Source organism: Meriones unguiculatus, chromosome 11 (assembly GCF_030254825.1).
Source record: "Meriones unguiculatus strain TT.TT164.6M chromosome 11, Bangor_MerUng_6.1, whole genome shotgun sequence".
Taxonomy (NCBI): Eukaryota; Metazoa; Chordata; class Mammalia; order Rodentia; family Muridae; genus Meriones; species Meriones unguiculatus.
This window is the reverse complement of record NC_083359.1, coordinates 110213099-110234083: the sequence shown is the minus strand read 5'-3', so window position 1 is coordinate 110234083 and position 20985 is coordinate 110213099. Positions and strand designations below refer to the sequence as shown.

The following is a 20985-nucleotide window of genomic DNA, read 5'->3' as shown; positions in this document are numbered from 1 at the left end:
TTGGTATGTTGGGGCCTGCAGTGGGGATACACATCTTGAATCCTAGTACTGGTAGGCAGAGGTAGGTGGATCTCTATGAGTTCAAGACTAGCCTGGTCTACCTTGTGAGTCTCAAACCAGGACTGCATAGTAAGACTGTGCCTTAAAACCTAATCAGAAAAGGAAAGAGCGGTGCTCTCACCAACATGGAGAAGACAGCAGTAGCAGGTGACAAAACTACAGGTGACCAAACAGAAAGGGCCTTGTGCATGGTGTTAGGTTTCACTGTTTTTTTCTAATTTATAAAATATGTGTGTGAATGTGCACATAGTAACCTGAGCTTATGTACACCACTTATCTACAAATGCTCAGGGAAGCCAGAGGGTGTTGGATCTCCTGCAACTGAAGTCAGAGGTGGTTGTGCCATGTCTGACTTGAGTTCTGGGAACCAATCCCAGGTGCTCTGCAAGAGGACTCTTGACTGAACTACCTCTCCAGCCACCCCTGCTGTGGTGCTTCAAATGCACAATCACTGGATTGTTTTGAGCAAGGAAATGTTATAAGCTTACTTATATTACAAGTAAGCCCAACTCTTATTTACACAGCAGCCAAGTTTTATTGATTTATGTGATTTTAAAAAAAAAAAAAAGCACTATTTTTGTTATTGCAGTTGCAATAGCCCACAGAGGGGGCCTGACCATGTCTGCTCCAGAGCAGAGACAGGCAGGGAAATCCCTGGAAGCAGACAGCAAGACAACAGGATAAGAAAAGAGAAAGGATGACATGGAGGCTGAGCACAGACAGCCCCAACCTCAAGCCAGCATGAGAAACTGTGGCTTCAGTGTGGCGCAGCCAGCATGGTTACAGAGCTGCCGAAAGTAGCAGTGTGCTTCCAGTCTTCTGATCAAATGTATCGCAAATTAAAAAAAAAAAAAAAGACTTTAAAACTAGTTTATTGAATTACGATTATGATTTAAAAGTTAACAACTTTCCCCCACCCCCGTTCTTTTGAGGGAGGGTGTCATGTCCCAGGCTGGCCTTGAATTTGCTATGTAGAATGACCTTGAATTCCCTGTGTTCCCACCTACCTCTGTCTCTAACAGCTGGGACCACAGGCATGCTCTTACACATTTGACTAAATTACCACCTTTTCTATACCACTCATTCTCATGTTATAGAATTTTTACGACTAATCTCTGAGGAGAAAATGTTGCTCTCTCTTGAAATTAATTTTTAGTTACTCTGAAATAGTCTGTATGGATTCAAAACCTTGACTTCTACTAAAAAGATCTGAGCACACACTTTTTCATTTTCACACCCCCGGGCACATGGAGAAGTGAGCCTCTTTTGAGCTTGAGGGTCCCCACTAACATCAACTGTTACACCACCTTATGTCATTTGCCCAGACTCCACCTAGTAACAGAACTGGCTAGCTTTCCCACTGCACCGTGCGCTGTCAATCTTTCTGTTGCTTGTGTCTGTGCTTTCTACTTACTTCTGGCTTATGTCTTCATCTGTGGTTCCTCAAAACAAGATTCATTTGATCTATCAGGCATTTATTAAGTACTTTTGTGCGCAGGACCATACAGTCACGATTAACATTGCTAAGTACACCAAGTAACCATGGCATTGCCATCCACAGATATGCTTAACATGTTATTTCCCTGCTTTGTGAGAGATAGCCCTGTGATACACATGTGGATGAGGAGAAGACTACAATGCAATGCCACGCTGACTGGGAAGAGGTTATAAATCTCTTGCCAACATGGAACTATGCCTTGGGCTTACAACCCTTCCCACCTCACCTCCATTTGATCCATATGCCAAATTATATTCTCCTTTGAAAGTTTTCTGGATTTTCGAAATCTGATGTATTCACTTGTCTTACTGTGAATCCCCCCACCATTTCCCATTATTATTATTATTCTATTTCTTTACTTATTAATACTCTCCCTATTGGTAATTGAGATATCTTCTTACCACATTACAGGATTAGATAGTAGAAGTCGGATAAGACAGTGTGCTCACGATAAAATGCTGATGAAGGTAGCAGGTACTGTTCTGAATGCTTTCCATGTTTAACTTCACTTAATCCCCACAACTATATGAGGGAGACTGTCTACTGTTTTCATATAAAAAATGAGGAAACTGAGCATTTAATTTGCTCAAGTTACTTAGATAATGATATGAGGAGGAAGAGTGTGGCAGGTACTTGATCCTGAGTATTTCTCGTCAGACTGAAATAAAGGTTTACCAACAAGGATTCAGACAAAGAGCCAAGACTGGAAAGCAGGGTCCACTTAGCCCAGGTCACTTTCCATTATCAACACTTAATTCCAATGTCTAAACACTGAAAGAACAACGTTCACCACTTACCTGTCTTATAAAGAAGTCTCCATGAATCAGAGAAACAATTCCAAAGTTTGTGTACTTGAAAATATGATCCATCAGCCACATCATCTGAGCAACAACCTGAAATATTTAAATGCAGATATAGTTACTTCAGTGTTGGAGAAACTTGCTAGACTCTAGCCAAGTCTCCATACTTTCAATATAATCACCAAAGCATATTTTTAATTAGTGACTAAAAACATTTTTGAATTTTTTTATTCTTTTGAGAATGCCATAGGAATACTGTATTTACATAAGTTCTACCCTTCCAACTCCCTTTCAAATTCATGACCTCTTCTTTAGTTGTTGTTATATGTACACATATGTACATATAAATCCAGCCTTAGTGTTAAGTCCACTTAGTGTTGTAGAGATTTTAAATATAATGCTATTTCTAGCACTAACAGTTTACATAAAAAAGTCTTGATTCCTGGTGTTAGTGTCCTAAGTCATAAGTATACAAAAAAAAATGAAGCTGAATTAGCTTATTAAATTTGGACTCAAAGGGCTAGAGAGATCGTTCTGTGGCTAAGAACATGTATTGTTCCTGCAGAGGAGCCAAGTTCAATTCCCAGCAGCCACATCAGGCAACTTACAACTGCTTATAACTCCAGCTCCAGGGGATGTCCCTAGCCTCAGGCACATACACATCTACAGACACACACACACACACACACACACGTATTTGTATATAAATAATAATTTGGACTTAAGGATTTCTTTTTTTAATTATTAACTATTTTATTTAATGTTACTCCATGTACATATATAAAGAGAGAATTCATAGTACAATGACTGGGAGTGGGCCTTCTCTTCCTGCTGTGGGTTCAAGGGCTCAACGTTGGATTTGTCAGGCTTGCATGGCCAGTGCTTTCACTCATGGATCCATTGTTCTGAGTTACTGTTCACAGAGGCAAGCAACTGCTGTCTTGGAGAGTCCAGCGGTGGCCCCCACAAGAGGATTATGATCCTATCGGCTTGCTGAGTGTGTGTACCCCTCATGGAGCCAACGAGTCAAAAGACAATCCCGAGTATGCAGCCATCTACGCCTGTTGTGAACAACTCCTCAAGTGTGAGAGTGTACAGGCCAGGGAGAACAGGGGAGGGCTTCTGTCTATGCGGCTACGAGGAAGCCCTCATCCTTGCTGGATATGGGCTTTTCAGAAGTGGCCACCCATTCAAGTAACCTCCCACTTGTGTTTTATAAAGATGTTCCCAAAACTCATTGGTTCTCCAGAATGAACTTCTGTGGAACCATGTCTCTGTCACTGAGACCTTACGGGGAGGGGTAAATGTTGTTTATGTCTCCCCTGGGAAGGAATTTTTACAACAACCACTTAATGATTTCAAATATTCTCTATCTAAAGGAGGTCTCTGGTAATTCTTCTAACTTGTAAAACTATACTGGACTAATTCAGTAATATCATTAATAATATAAAATAATGTAATACAATGACATATATTCTTTTATTAAGACTATTTGTTAGTTTGTGCAAGTGCATACTCTATTAGCATTATATTTAGGATTCCTCAGTCTTTAATCACAAAAAAAAAACTATCCATTGCTGACAAGTTAATTCTCATATTGAGAGAAGATTCTGATGTAGCAAATTTAAAATTTTTAAATAAATATAAACAGTATCTAATTAGTAAACCTCTTAATTGTTCTTTCCTGCTAAGGAAACAAGCATTTCTTGCTATAAACCTTAAATAAAATGAAAGTCAAAGTCTTGATTGGGAATGTAATGGACTCTACTTTGACCTCCAAGAAAACGACAAACGTAAATAACTCCAAGTATAAATTATGTAAGCTTACATATAAAGGAAAAAACTAGACATTGAAACCATCTGCTTTTATAAAGACAACATAAAAGTCCAAAGAAAACAGGTCCTGTCATAATTTTTCAGTGAAACACTCATCATCTTTACTAGATTGAATTGCTTAAAAAATTTTAAGGTACACACACACACACACACACACACACACACACACACACACACACACATAAAAAGAGTAAAAACTGAGAAAGCTGCTCACAGTGGCAGACAATGTAGTGTCTTAGAGTTTCTATTGCTGTGATGAAACACCGTGACCAAAAGCAAGTTGGAAAGGAAAGGGTTTATTTGGCTCACACTTTTATATTGCTGTTCACTATTGAAGGCAGTCAGAACAGGAACTCAAACAGGTAAGACCCTGGAGGCAGGAGCTGGTGCAGAGGCCACGGAGGGGGCTGCTCACTGGCCTGATCGGCCTGCTTTCTTAGAGTATGCAGGCCCACCAGTCCAGGGATGGTACCACCCACAACAGTCCCCACTGATCACTCACTGCTGGATCTCATGGAGGCATTTTCTCTTTGATGACTCTAGCTTGTGTCAAACTAACATACAAAACCAGGCAGTACACCATGTGAGATAGTTTGAATAAGAATGGCCTCTGCCCCCAGAGGCTCATATATTTGAATGCTTAGTCACCTGAAAGTGGCACTGTTTGAAAGGATTAGAAGGATGAGGAGAGGATTAGGAGGTGTGGCTTTGTTGGAGGAAGTGTGTCACTGGGTGTGTGCTTTGAGGTTTCAAAAGCCCAGGCCAGGCCCAGGCTCACTCTCTATGCTTATGGTTCAGGATGTAGCTCTCAGCTACTGCTCCAGCGCCTCCCTGCACGTCCCTATGCTTCCCACCATCACGATAATGGACTAAACCTCTGAAACTGTAAGCCAGCCCCCGTCTGAATGTTTTCTCTTATAAAAGTTGCCTTGGTTAAGGCGTCTCTTTACAGCAGTAGAACAAGTGGGTAAGACATCACACAAGCCGAAGGACTTGAGTTTGGTTCTCAGCACTCATGTAAAAGGCAAATGTGGAGGGTGCTTATAATCTCAGTGCTGGGGAGGTGCAGAGAAGAGCATCCCTGGGGCTTGCTGGCCAAATTTGTGAAATCAGTTTCAGTGAGAGACTCTCTCAAAAAATAAAATGGGTGGGTAAATAAACAGATACTCATATCAACCTACTCTCTCTCTCCTGTGTTTGTCTGTATGTGTGAATGTGCACGTGTGACATCAAAGGACAATTTTTAGGAGTCAGTTCTTTCCTTTCATGTGGGTTGTGGATATTGAACTCAGTTCAGATCAGGTTCAACCATATCATCATTCAACCAGATCATCATCATTCAACCATATCATTAGGCCCAAAGAGGCATTTTTAAACTGGTATTCAATTTGACAAGAGCCTATGAAGTAATGAATCAATCCACTAACTAGTCATACTTCTCGATATAAACTAATATTGATTCATGCTTATAAAGCGAGAGGAGAAATTATAATTCTTCCACCCTTATAGTTTTAAATTTATCTCTTATGAAATTAGTTTTAAAATGTGTCTAGATTTCAAAATTTTTTATATCAAAGAATTATACAAAATTACTCAGGATGGGCTGGAGAGGTAGTACTGTGGCTAAGAGTACTTGCTGCTCATGTAGAGGACCAGAGTTCCATTCCCAGAACCCTCATCAGATGACTCTTGGCTGTCAGTAACTCTAGTTCTGATCAGATACCTTCTTTTGTAAATGTGTTATTCTTTTTTAAAGACTTATTTATTTAACTTGTATGAATGCTCTATCTGCATGTACACCTGCATGCCAGAAAAGGGCATCAGATACCATTATAAATGCAGATACCTTCTTTTGGAATCCACAGGCACCCATACGGATGTGATATACATTCACACACACACAAAGATATAGAAATTAAGTAAAACAAAAATGTTTTAAAAATTACCCAAGCAATTAAATCTAAACAAATTAATCCAATTCTTATAAAAGCAAACACAACAGCCTCTCTTTGATCCACATGACTACCTAATGTTAAGCTGATGCTCAGTCATCCTTAGCAAACTGGCACTCGGACACAGCACATTTTATACTCATCATTTGAGTCATTCTTTGAGATTTAAGACCACTTAAGCACCTTGCATGCTTTCAAAATAATTGTTACAAGTGTAATTACCATTATCAGTGAGACTAAAAACTGTTGGCCAATTGGATAGTTGTGTTTACAGAAAGCCAAACAGGATTTTTTTTTCCTACTCACACAATTTTAACATTATTAATTTTAGGGACAAACAATACATTTTATTGTAGGAGCAAATGCATCTACACAGTAGTAGGGTTTTTTTTTTTTTAAACAATTTGAGATTCTGAGTATAAGGAAGGATTAAATTTACTTCACATCCCAGTAAGATTATACCCCTGCTTTTCAGATAAGCAAAACAGATGATACAATAACTAAACATAGTTTCTTTTAATTTTACCTTACTTTCTGACTTACCTGGTGATTCACACTCTTTAAAACTAATTAGCACCTTACTAATTCTTACCTCAGTTTTGCCAAAACTGTTTCACTAGAGGAGGCCTAACTAAACTGTACCTAACTGTGAAGACTAACTTTATCTGTTCTCTCTTCTGCAAAGTTGCCTATGTCCACCAGGTACATGTTGAGCTCAACCTCAAACATGGCTTTCATTCTATATGTACACACTGTGGTGATCTCATCTCTCACCGGATAATGGACTGCTGGCTTCTGGAGAAAGGTAGAGGAGGCATTACTTCTTTGTTGTTGTTGCTTTGTATTTTGAAACAGGGTCTTTCTACATAGCCCTGGCTGTCCTAAAATTCACTCTGTAGACCAGGCTGGCCTCAAACTCACAGAGCTCCGCCTGCCTCTGCCTCCCTTGTGCATAAGACACCACATCTGATGAGTCTTTATTTCTTACAGTTACTCTTGACTATTAAGCAATCAATGATCATCTATCTATTGTTTTGTTTGCTTACTATAGGGTCATATACAAATTGTAATAATTTGTATGCTATTAATTTAGTTTTCTAGGAACATAACTTCTTTGTGTGGGTTGTGGGGATTGAACTCAGTTCGCGTTATCTGGTTTGATAACAAATGTCTTTACTTACTCAACCATATCATTAGCCCCAAAGAGGTATTTTTCCTTAAATGATAAAGACCAAACATATTTTAAATCTATTCAATTTATTAATTATCAATATAAGGATCACAAAATCAACAGTTCAAACACTGGCTTATCAACACTAGACACTCACTATGCCAGTAATTTATCTTTTAAAGTCTTTAAATTTTCTTCCTGGGGTGACCCAGAATTCTATATTTGTACATATTAAATCTACACCAATGTTTTGAACCACAGTAAGATCCCTGAATCAGGGCTTCTGGGCCCATGCCTGCAGGACAGGCACCTGAAGCACTAAGGGGCTTACCGGTCCTTTGTCCTGTAGGCACATCATCAATGTACACACATCTCCAGTTGCTTGGTGGTTCACCAACATCAGTGCTTCATCTTTAGTGATTGCTTTAATATCTTCCCCCCATTCCATCACTATAAGAACAAAACATTTCAAAATTGTCATTTTAAAGATGTTTCTGTGAGTAGAAGCCTTTTATTAGAAAAAAAAAAAACCTAGACATTAATGCTGTCTTCTAGTTAATACTTTTGAAAGTTTGCAACTAGGTTTATTTCCTATAAAACTGATAATGTTGACAACATTTTAAAGTCCCAAAATATCCACTAAAATATTAAAATATCATATTTTTAATTTATCCTAAATTATCCAAATAATTAAAAATATATGTAGAAAAGATTGTTTATTACAACTTTGATGTTTACTAACAGGAAAATAAAGATAAACATTCATGGAAAAAAATTAGAGTATTTATACTTACAAATATCCCTGTACTGCCCAGAGTTCTGTCATGGTGTAAACATTACAGTTATTGTGTAAGGTCTCTCTGAGAACCTGCAGCCCTAGGGCAGGTGACAGAAACTAAAGCATGTCATTCTGTGACTGGTCGTGGAAACAGTCAATCTTCCACACCTTTCTCTGGCCTTCCTTGTCTGACAGACAGTAAGACACTTCAAAAGAAGTCTTGGCACAAATCTAAGGAAGGAATGCTGTGCAGACAAGCCTCCAGGGGTTTTACCACCCACTTTGTTAACATCTGGAATGCGGTAAAGTCCCAAAAGGACTGAGCTCTAAGAGCTGCACATGGGAAGTTCCTAGAGGGCCCTATGCTCTTCCCCCAGACCTTGCCCTGTCTATCTTTCCATCTGTACCCTTTGTAATATCCTCTATAATAAGTGGTCCCAACTTCTGTGAGCCACTTGAGCAAATTAACTGACCCTGAGAAGAGCAACCAGTTATAAACACTGGTTTAAAAGGGCAACAGTAATAAAAATTGCATGGTGTTAGCATAAAAACACAAAGGTTGACCAATGAAATCAAATCAAAGACCCAGAAATAAACTTACACATCTACAGATATCTAATTTTTAACAAAGAAGACAAACTATATAATGGGGAAAAGAAAGCATCTTCGACAAATGGTGCTGGTCTAACTGGATGCCTACATGTAGAAGAATGTGAATAGATCCATATTTATCACCTTGCACAAAACTCAGATCCAAATGGATCAAAGATCTCAATATAGAAACCAGATACATCAAATCTAACAGAAGAGAAAGTAGTGAAAAGCCTTGAACTCATTGGTACAGGAGCAAGTTTCTGAACAGAACACCAACAGCTCAGGCACTAAGATCAGCAATTAATAAATGGGACCTCATGAAAGTGAAAAGCTTTTCTAAGGCAAAGGATACTGTCAACAGGACAAAACAGCCACCTACACAATAGGAAAACAACTTCATCAACCCTACATCTGACAGAGGGCTATTATCCAATATATATATATACACTATATATATATATATATATATATACACACAATATATATTTGTGTATATATATGCACAGTATATATATATATATATACACACACACACACACAAGAAATTTAACACCAACAAACCAAATGATCCAATTAAAATGGGGTACAGAGCTAAACAGAGAATTCTCAACTGAGAAATCTCGAATGGCCAAGAAGCACTAAAAGAAATGTTCAATGTCCTTAGAGATCAGGGAAATGCAAATCAAAATGACTCTGAGATTCCATCTTACACCCATCAGAATGGCTAAGATCAAAAACTCCAGGGACAGCACAAACTGAGGGGAAGACTCCTCCATTGCTGATGGGAGTGCAAACTTGTACAACCAATTTACACTGTGGAAATCAATTTGGAGGTTTCTCAGAAAAATTGGAAATAGCTCTAACCTCAAGACCCAGCTATACCACTTCTGGGCATATTCCTAAACAATACTCTATCATACCACAAGGACATTTGTTCAACCATGTTCATAACAGCTTTATTCATAATAGCCAGAATGTGGAAACAACCTAGATGTCCCTCAACCGAAGAATGAATAAAGAAAATGTGGCACATTTACACAATGGAATACTACTCAGCTATTAAAAACAAAGAAACCATGCAATTTGCAGGCAAATGGATAGAACTAGAAAAGATCATCCTGAGTGAGGTAACTCAGACCCAGAAAGACATAGGTGGCATGTACTCACTTATAAGTGGATATTAGCCATAAAGTACAGGATAAAAATACTACAATCCACAGACCAAAAGAAGCCAAGTAAGGCTGAAGGGAAGATGGTGAATCTCATTCAGAACAGGAAATAAAACAGACATTTGAAGTAGATGGAGAGAGGGAACTAGATGGGAAAGGGGATTGGAAGAGTAACAAGGGGAGGGGGTTGGAGATCAGATGTGCAGAGAGCAGGGGTGGAGTGGTGGGGAGGACTAGGAGAGAAGAGAAATCTGTTGGAGGCAGGTATCTCTGGGATGGGGGAGGCTTCTGGAAATCTATGCAGGTGACCCAATCTGAGACTTCTAGCAATACAAGTTAAGGAGCCTGAAGTGGCCACCTCCTGTAGCCAGGTGGGACTTTCAGTGGAGGGAGAGTGACACCACCCATAAAACCTTAAACCCAAAATTTGCCTTGTCTACAAGAAGTGTAGGAGTAAAGAGCAGAGGTTGAGGGAATGGCAAACCAATGACTTGGCCCAACTTGAGACCACCCCATGGGAGAGAGGCAACCCCTGTCACTACTAATGATACTCTGCTATCCTTGCAGACGGGAGCCCAGCATAGCTGTGTTCTGAGTGGCTTCATCCAGCCGAGGATGAAAACAGATAGACATCAGGCATGAAAGGCAATCAGCCAGGGTTAAAAGAACACACACCAGAAAGCTTGAGATGCTTCTGGGCTCTGTCAATAGAACTCACACTTTCTGCACACTAGGGACTGCCATTATCACCAAGCTACATTCTCCAACCCTTGAGGAGACTTTTGTTTTTCTACTATATCTTCGAATCAACTAAAGGAATAAAACTGCAAGTTACTTAACATATTGAATTCTAGACTATTAATACCATTCATCAATACAAGATGACTTCTAGTCTCTTTCATTTTACTGTGCAAGAAAATATCCAAATATCTCAAAACCATATATTTTCATGTTAAAGGAAGAAAACAAATTAAATTAGTTTAAAACCACTAAGTAGAAAACCAATGCCTCAAAATTTACTTATACATTCTAAGAAAAGGTAGGTTTACGAAAAACAATGAAATTGTCATCGGTTTTCAATTGTCAAGATTCTACAGAGAGGCTCCCATGTTCTTCAGATGCTGGTGCGAGCAACCAGAGGCCAACTGTTCACTTTCACCATCTCCATTACAAGGACCTTGAGCCTGCTGTGGGTCACGTCTTCAGGTGACAAAAGAATGAGGAGGCCTGAGGCATCCTCTTCATATTCCTGGCGTCCCCCTCTTTCACTCACTCCTTCCTGTTACCACAGTTCACTCTAAGTTCTTATAGACGGTGTACTTCTTCATATGTGCTCATTGAGAAAAAGGTGCTACTGATTTTTTTTTTCTCCTAGTAGAGCCAGTCAAGTAAGGCACCTTTTGTTTCATATTAGCAATGTTAAAATTCCATGCTAAAGAAATTTCTAACAGGGTAAACACATACCAAGTTGTGGTACCCCCTGAATTAAGATGTTGCAATTATACTATCAGATGCTATAGTTTATATAAAAATCTCTTTAGTGTCTATAATAATGTTTTAATTTAAAATTTTAATTAATGCCCTACAGAAGTTACATTAGGAGATGATCCCATTTGTTCCTTAAAAAGAGAGGTAGACTCCCAGAGAGCTCAGTCTTTTGCAAACTGCAGTAGCGGTCCAGTTCCCAACTCAGCTTAGGTGACATACTCACTTTGCTGATACATATTCAGTTGGGGAAGTAGATGTGGGTACATGTTATTTGCATGGATGTATATACTTATGTACAGGTATGTATGCATATGTCTGGTATGTATGTGTGTGTATATACATTCATTGGATATCTTCCTTGATCATTCCCTATTTTATTTATTGAGTTGGTGTTTCTCCCTGAATTTGGAGCTCTCTAATTCCAGCCAATCTAACTAGCCACCTTGTCCCAGGTACCTTCTTTCTTTGCTTACTGAGTCCTGGGATTACAGGTGGCAGTTATATCTGTCTGGGTTTTTACATGGGTTCTAGAGACCTGAACTTTAGTCCTCATGCTTGACCAGCAAGTGGGCTTTACCCACTAAGCCACTCCACAGTGTGGTACTCTTAAAAAAAAAAACAAAAAACCATGTATGTGGTGGTTTGAATAAGAATGGTCCCCATAGGGTCATATATTCGAATGCTTCATCAACAGGGAGTGGCACTACTTGAGAAGGATTAAAAGATTAGGAGGTTGCAGCCTTGCTGGAGTAGGTATAGGCTTACTGGAAGAAGGGTGTCATTGCAAGTGAGGTTTCAAAAGCCCATGCGAGGCCAAATGTCTCTAGCTTTCTCTTGGCCTGTGGAAAGGATGTAGCTGTCTCAGCTACTGCCCCATTGCCAGCTCCCTGCCTTGATGAAATGGGCTAACTTTCAGAAACTGGAAGGAAGCCAACTTTTATGTGCTTTCTCCTATTGCCTTGGCCATAGTGTCTCTTCATAGCAATCTAAGACACTCACTTTTGCATACATTGCAAACTTTAGAAGTGCACAAACCTTTTTACCAAGTAACTCACATGTAGAAATTCATCCTATTGGTACAATTAACTATGTGCAAAATGACATGCACAGAAAGTTACTCACTGCAGCGCTGCAAGTAACAAACAACAAAAGGGGAGGCTAGCCCAAAGTCATTGAAACAGAAAGCAGACCTGTGGTTTCCAGGGACTGAGCCAATGAGAAATTGTTTTTTAATGGACACAGTTGGCCCTCCTTACCCGTGGCAGACTGGCTGCAGAAAGGTACTGAAATCTGTAGGTGCTCCAGTTCAATATAAGAGTAATGTAGTATTTGCATACGACCTACATGTGTCCCCCCATATACTCTAAGTCATCTCTAGACAACTTAAGATATAAGCCATAGAACTACTATTGCACTGTTCAGGAAAAATGAGAAGAAAGAAGTTGACTGAACCTGGAGACAGAGAACCTACAGACATGGAGGGTCCGTTATTTAGTTTCAGTTTTGCAAGATGAAAATGTTTGGGGATTTGGTTGCACAACAATGTGAATACACTTAATAACACTAACACATACTGTTTGGTTTTTGTTTTCCTTTTAAAAACTATTTACATATTTACTTAATGTGTGTGTGTGTGTGTGTGTGTGTGTGCGCGCGCGCGCGCGCATGTACAATGGTATGAATTTGGAAGTCAGGGACACCTGGTGAGAATCGGTTCTCACCATATGGGTCCTGGGAATTTAGTGGTATGGGCCTTACTCACTGAGCCAGCTCAGTGGCCCCAAAGTATACTCTTAAAAATAGTTAAGATGAGGCTGAGATGGTGGTACACACCTGTAATCCCAGCACTTGGAAGACAGAGGCAGGCAGATCTCTGTAAGTTCAAGGCCAGCCTGATCTACAAAGTGAGTCCAGGACAGCCAGGGCCACACAGAGAAATCCTGCCTCCAAAAAACAAAAAGTTAAGAAATGGGGCTAAAGAAATGGCTCAGTAGTTAAGAGCACTTGCTATCCCTGCAGAGTGAGGAGCTGGGTTTGATCCATAGCACCTACATGATGATGAAAAACTGGCTATAATTTCAGTTTTAGGGGATCCAACACCCTCTTCTGGCTTCTGCAGGCACCAGGCATTCAAATGACATTCATACATACATACATACATACATACATAGAGATTAAAACTCAATATACATAAATAATAAAACAGAGTAAATCTTAAAAATAGGTAAGATAGCCACACACACTTATAATCCAAGCTATTAGGAAGCTATTTGATCAGGAGTTCAAAGGTATCTTTGGATATATATAGTGAGTTTGGGGCCAGCCAGAGCTGTTCCATGAGAACCTGTCTCAAAAGAACAAAAGCAAAACATGTTTTGAAACATTAGAATGCTAAGTTTTATATTACAAGTACTTTTACCACTATTATGATTTTTTTTTTTTTAAGAAGAAACCGGCTAAACAAGTAACGCTGTAGCTACACGATGGGCTCCTGCACACCACAGCATTAGGTCCTCACAGAATGGTGTCCTGCAAGTAAAGCAGGCTACAGGACAGTATGGAGAGCACTGCTGCCTGCCTCTCTAGAGAGGATGCAGGATATACTTGCTAATGTTCTAATGACAGCATGTCAGCGTAAATGACACACATTGCTCTGTTCAGTGTGTATCAGGTGCTGTTAGGTGTTACGGAGATAAAATAAAACATTTCAAGTAATATTCTAAGGTAAATGGTTTTAAAACTCATCTTGGTCTTATAAATATGGGCTAAGAGGTAATGTAAAAGTTTTCTGGTCCCACATCTATAAAAATGTGTATTGCATATAAATAGGCATTTCAGCACCAAAATTCCGTTAATGCAATCTCTGTCTGATGAATGGAAAACAGCTATCCCAGGCCCGCACAGAAGAAATGCAGACATGTGGTATACCGTCAAATAAAAATGTTTTTATGTAACTGTATTTTGACAGTCACTTTCATATAGTAGAGGTAAATCAGTAAGTATTACTGATGTAAATACCAGCATGTAAAGGAACTCAGGTTCTCTAACATGTATATGTGGATGGTGGATGAATGAGTCTGTACATATCTGTGTAAGCTTCAAGTGTGTACACACATGTATGCAAGTATGTGGAAGCCAGAGGCCACAGTCTGGTGTATTCCCCAATCATTCCATCCTGTATTTTAAGAAAGCACATATCATTGAACCAGGAAGGTTATCAGTTGGCTAAGCTGGTGATAGCTAACAGACACATGCAACCATACCCAGCTTCACTCTGGAGGTGAAGATCTAAACTTAGGTCCTCAGACTTGCTCAGCAGGCACTTTACTGACAGAGCCATTTCCCCAGCCCTCATGGATGGTTTTTACAGCTCTCCAAATTCCATATTCACTCTGAAACTGCCCATCAAATTAAGATGAGGCCATACTGGATTAGAGTGGGCATTAAACCTAAATCCAATGTAACTAACATTCTTTTTCTTAGATTTATATATATATATATATATATATATATATATATATATATATATGATTGTTTTGCCTGCATTCATGTATGCAGCGCATGCCTGGCTGGTACCTGTGACAATCAGAAGTGGAGGGTGTCAAATGCCCTGGAACTGGAGTTACAGGTAGCTGTGAGCTGCCACGTGAGTGCTAAGAACTGAACCTAGATCCTTTTGAGAAAACTGCTGAGCCAACTCTCCAACCCTGTAAATAACATTCTTTTAAGGGGACACACCCACCTACCCACCTACGTATCATATGACAGTAGGAGGCAGTAGTTGGGTAGTGGGCAACCACCAGAATCCAGAAGCAGCAGCAAAGGGTTATTTACTTCCTTTCAAGTCTTGAGACTCTAGAGAAAACAGCTTTGCTGACACCTTGATTCCAGACTTCTGGACTTCCAGAAAGATCTTCCTTCCTTCCTTCTTTCCTTCCTTTCCTTCCTTTCTTCCTTCCTTCCTTCCTTCCTTCCTTCTTCCTTCTTTTTTTCTCTTTCAGTTTTCAGAGATAGGATTTCTTTGTGTAGCACTGCCATCCTGGAAACTTATTCTGTAGACCAGACTGGCCTGGAACTCAGAGATCCACCTGCCTCTGCCTCCCAAGGGCTGGGATTAAAAAAATCAACCACCACTGCGCAGCTCACTTGTATTATTTTAAGCCATCTAGTTGGAAATTCTACCAGGGAACCATACACACACACACACACACACACACACACACACACACACTTTACCTCATAGCAAGATCCTGTCTCTCACCAACAAACAACAAAGAACTCCCAGAAAAGCCAATGACTCTGAAGCCATTGTTGTGACTGGCAAAAAGGAATTAGTTTGGAGAGAAAAGGCTGCTTGCTATGCATTCCTAAGCACCTTTCAGAAGACCTGTAGCCATGGCTAAGTGTCTGAGTTAGGGTGTCTGCTGCTGTGATAAACACCATGACGAAGGGTAACTTGAGAAGAAAGAAATTTCAGCTTACAACTCTCATTCCATTGCTCAGGGAATTAAGGGTAGGAAGTGAGGCGGAATCATGGAGGAATGCAGATTCTGGCTTATTTCTGGATTTCCCAGTTGTTTTCTTCTTTTATGTTTGTGTGTGTGTATTTGTGTGTATGTACACACATGTGATACAAGTACCAGCAGAGGCCAGAAGAGGCTGTCAAATCCCTGGAATTGAAGTTACAGATGACTGGGGACCACCATGTGGTGCTGGGATTCAAACCCAGGCTCCCTGGAAGAGTAGCTAGTACTCGAACTTTTTGGGCCATCTCTGCAACCCCTCAACCTGCAGGGGTGACACATCCCACCGTGAGCTGGGCCACATCCCACGGTAAGCTGGGCCATTCCACATCAATCATTAATTTTAAGACAATACCCCACAGAGCTGCCCAGTTTTGTAGAGGCATTTTCTCAATTAAGATTTCTTTTTCCAAGATTTGTCTAAGCTGTGTCAGGCTAACAACCCAACCAGGACACTAATACTACATATTCTTTTACCACCCTATGCTTTAGTCATTAATAATGCTCAAACATACTGTAAAAATTAGTAAGGTAGAAATTGATTGTTCCATTGAGATAACTGGATACATTACTTTTGGAATCTGTACTGGCTCCTTTTGTGTGTCAACTTGACACAAGTTAGAGCCAGAAGAGAGGAAGGAGCCTCAGCTGAAGAAATGCCCCCATGAGATCCAGCTTTAAGGTACTTTCTCTACTAGTGATCAGTGGGGGAGGACCTAGCCCATTGTGGGTGGTACCATCCCTGGGCTGGTGGTCCTGTAAGAAAGGTTCTATAAGAAAGCAGGCTGAGCAAGCCATGGGGAACAAGCCACAGCAGCACCCCTCTACGGCTTCTGCACCAGCTCCTGCCTCAGGGTTCCTGTCCTGCTTGAGTTCCTGTCCTGACTGCCTTTGGTGATGAACAAGCACGTGAAAGTGCAAGCCGAATAACCCCCTTTCCTCCCCACCTTGCTTTTTTGGTTATGGTGTTTCTTTTCAGCAACAGAAACCCTAACTAAGACAAGTTGGTACCAGTATAGTGGGGTATTGTTATAACAGGCCAGACCACGTTTTTGAGAGGATTGTGGAAGGACTTTGGCACTTTGGGCTAGAACCATTGAATGCTAAGAGTTCAATGGATGTTCTTTAGGAGCTTAGAAGATAAGAATATGGAGAGCAGGGGCTGGAGAGATGGCTCAGCAGTTAAGAGCACTAGCTGCTCTTCCTAAGTTCATTCTCCAGCTCCCAAATGGCAATTCACAACTGTCTGTAATTCTAGTTCCAGGGGATTTGCCACCCTCACACAGAGAGGCAGAACACCAATATAAATAAAATAAGTTTAATGCCTAGCTCCCACATCACACAGCTTGCAACCGGTTTGCATCTCCAGTTTCAGGGAATCTAACATTCTCTTCTGGCTTGCACAGGCACTTGCACATTCGTGGTGCATATACAAGCAAGTAGGTATGAACATACACAAAGTTTAAAGAAAAGAGTATAGTTATATTTTGTATAATGAGGTTCTGCCAATCACGAGTATGTATATATGTACATATATATATACACATACATACATACATACATATATATATATATATAATGGAAGTTATTATATAGCTTTAGGTCCGCAGTTCTCATCCTGTGGGTTATGACCCTTTTGGCAAACCTTTATCTCCAAAAATATTTACATTACTATTCCTGGCAGTAACAAAATTACAGTTATGAAGTAGCAACAAAAATAATTTTGTGGCTGGGGGTCACCCCAACATGAGGAATTGTATTAAAGGGTTGCAACATTAGGAAGGTTGAGAACCACTGGTTTAGACTTGTATCACCTAACTTCTCAAAAAACATTTCCATCATTAAGCAACCCATAATTATTATTAGAAATCTAAGACTTTTTATAAAAGTCAAAGAGGAGATTAATGACAAGGGAAGGCTCCCAAGCAAACAGGAAGGAATGGAATCCAGACAAAGGAAGCGGCTCTGAGAGGAGGGGTGCCCTACACTACAGCAGCAGAAAGAGGAAGGAGGGCAATGTTAAGCCCCAGGAGAGTGCTTTGGGAGCAGCCTTATTAGAGATGAACACTCTCAGTATCAGCTTATGAACTACAGAAAGCCAACAGACAAAAGAACAAGAGGGAAGAGACGAAGGTGGTGGGTATGTGGGAGAGGAGAATTTTTGAATTAGACAAGCTGGGGAAGCCCATTAAAATTAAAGACAGAAAGCAAAATGTGTGCAATCATACCAAGTTAAATACCCAATTTCTTTGTGTGAGATCTTACACAAAGAAATTCATAGTTGGAGTTAGCGTAGTTCCTAGTTTGAGGCTTTGATCACATTCCCCAAAACTGAAATATAGGAACAGAAAAGAACATAGTAAGAATATGACCAAATAAAGAACAAAGCATGGTGGTGCAACCCAGTACTTGGGAGGCAGAGGCAGTGGACCTGCATGAGTTCAAGGCCAGCCCTAGCCTGCACACCAAGCTCCAGGCCAGGACCAAATGAAAAAATAAGTACATTCTAATACATCTAGCAAAATTTTTCTTTTTGGAACAGCTTTCATCCATATTCTCTCATTTTCTAAAAGAAGCTAAAAGACATATACCTCACCTCCCATATTATTCTCATTTACACCTAAGGAGCAAACGTGACTCCTACAAAGTAATAGCATAATTAAGCATCACAAATCTGACTGAAACTCAAGTTTATTGAGCCCTCAAGCCAAAGCAAACTTCGCTCATGAAATTACATTATTAACCATTTAACTAAAGCTGAAGTATGGCATACTGGGCTTCATTCAAAGACCAGCTCCAATCCTTTAGATATACCAACCCACTGAGCATGTTATTTAACGTCCCCATTGCTCAGTATATAAAGGGTTGAGTGGCTTCTTTTCAGACTTGTTCTCAGTGACATAAGCACTTGCTAGAAGGCTGGGCACACTAAGTAGTCAGCCACAGCAAGTCTCTTCTCTCACGGGAAATAGTAACAGTCTTTTACTATTTACTCACCTAACTACAGGATGGAAGAAAAGCTTTTTCTTTTAAAAGTAAGCCTTAACAAAAGATTAATACTTCCTAACAATATCAGAGAAAGTAATGCAAAGAGCAAACAATAAATTGAAGAATCTATGCTCACAGGAAAAAAATGTCATTTCAAGATTAATTCTAAGAGGATGAAAAACATGACTATAACAGAGATAAGCAAGACTAAAGAAGTCATATGACTGCAACATATCACAGACATACATACCACTGAGCAAACCCAGATCCTTTGGGATACGTGCGAGGACTGAAAACAGTGAGAGTACACAAACAGGTTCTGTAGGAAGTTACCTCTCTTTCTCCTATGTAGGTGGAAGTCCTGGAATGTATGGATGCCACCTTATGTGGGTCTTAAAGGGCTTATCTTGGAGCATCCAGGTAGACCTTAAATCCATCGACACTTGATCTTTTATGAAATAGGAAAGCAGGGTGTGGTGTCACATACCTTTGATCCCAGCACTAGGGAGCCAGAGGCAGGCGGAGCGCTGAGTTCAAGGTCAGCCAGGTCTAAGTAAAGAGACTCTGTCTCAAAACACAAAACCAAAACAATCCATTAATAAAGGAGGAAGAAGATGAGGGCTCAGGAGATACCTTAGTCAGTAAAGTACTTGCCTCACAAGCATGAACCTGAGTTTTGGCCCAGAACCCACATACAGATAGCAGGTGTGTTGAGGAATGCTAGGGAGATGGAGAAGAGAGGGTTCTTGGGACCTGTTGGCCCGCCTGTTTATCCTAAATGATGAGCTCTAGGCCAATAAGAGACCGTATTGACGTTGATGCAGCAATAACACCTGGGGGGGGGCATTTGCAGTGTTTGGCCATGCTAACACCTTTATTTGAATGTTTAGTCTCCACAGCTATAAAAGAATAAATGCCTGCTGTTTCACAGTTCTGCAGAAATGTACTAAAGCAGTCAGAAGAAACTAACAGAATTAGTGAAACAAGACATGAGCTCTCAGCTGTCTCTGCCGAGATGCCTTTCCTCTGCTATCATAGTCTCTAAGCCTCTGAAGCCATAAGCCCATAAATGCTTTCTTTATAAGTTGCCTTGAATATGGTGTTTTACACTAGCAATGTAGAGCTGCCAAGCCTAAAGATATTACATGGGTACTTAACTAACATTTTAAAAAATATTTCTGAAGAATTTTTATTGACAAAATGCATCTATAAACATATCACTCTGAGATACAACTCCACTAATGAGAAGAATGTAATTCTTTCTTGGGCAAGAACATTGTATTTAATTACACTTTAAAGTGTTTTGTAGTATCAGATTGAAAACAGATGTTCAACTGTAAAATATTCTTAGGTGGGCAGGACTTAGAAAACAGGAAGTGAGCTGGATTAGCCCAAGGACCACAGCCTGCCAACCTTGGCTCTCAGGTAGAAGGAAGAACACAAATCTCTGTCCTTAAGCAACTGACACCTTTCAAAGAGATAGGAGCAGGAAGTATGGAATGAGGCAGAGCAAGTAGATAGTACAGGAATTATTCTGAACCTTACCAAGCACAACATTCCTTCTAATGCCAAAAGCAACATGGGTCTGGGGAGAAGGTGCTTGATAATGTTGCAGAATATTAGCACACACTCACGTGCCTTCCTAGAGAAGCATGATGACCAGTGTTAGGTTCCCAACAGCCAATAACAGCAAAGCCTACATGGGTAACTTCAGCTGCAGGGCGGCAGAGGCAGGCAAGCCTGTGGGCTGCTTACTGGCTGGGCAGTCTAGTCAAATTGACCAATTCCAAATTGAGTGAGAGACCCTGTCTCAAAATAAGGTGAAAAGGAAGCAAGAAAAATACCCTTTGGCCTCCATATTCACAGCTGCACAGGCACCTGCACACATATAAACCCATATGAGGTCATGCACAGAAACACACTCATATACCACACAGACATACATGTACACAAACCTGTATACAGTAGTTCTTTCACTAAATAGTAAGGGCTAAGAACCTAGTTTGGTGGTAGAGTATGTACCCTGAATGCCCTAGGTTAGATGACCAGAACAGAAAACACAAACACACACACACATACACTCCAGTCTATAATGCCTACAGTTTTTAAATTGATATGTCTTTTTTTT

At 40.1% G+C, this 20985-nt stretch overlaps 1 protein-coding gene across 4 annotated transcripts in view; it reads right to left on the bottom strand.

The window, feature by feature from the left end:
* Nucleotides 1-20985, bottom strand: part of Lpgat1 (lysophosphatidylglycerol acyltransferase 1) — a 111600-nt gene that overhangs the window by 25726 nt on the left and 64889 nt on the right. For all 4 annotated transcript variants that reach the window (XM_021658478.2, XM_060364933.1, XM_021658481.2 and 1 more), the window contains exons 3-4: nt 7649-7767; nt 2356-2451 (exon numbers count right to left, since the gene is read on the bottom strand). In XM_021658478.2, the coding sequence (XP_021514153.1) occupies nt 2356-2451; nt 7649-7767 (215 nt within the window). The remainder of the gene's footprint in view (nt 1-2355; nt 2452-7648; nt 7768-20985) is intronic.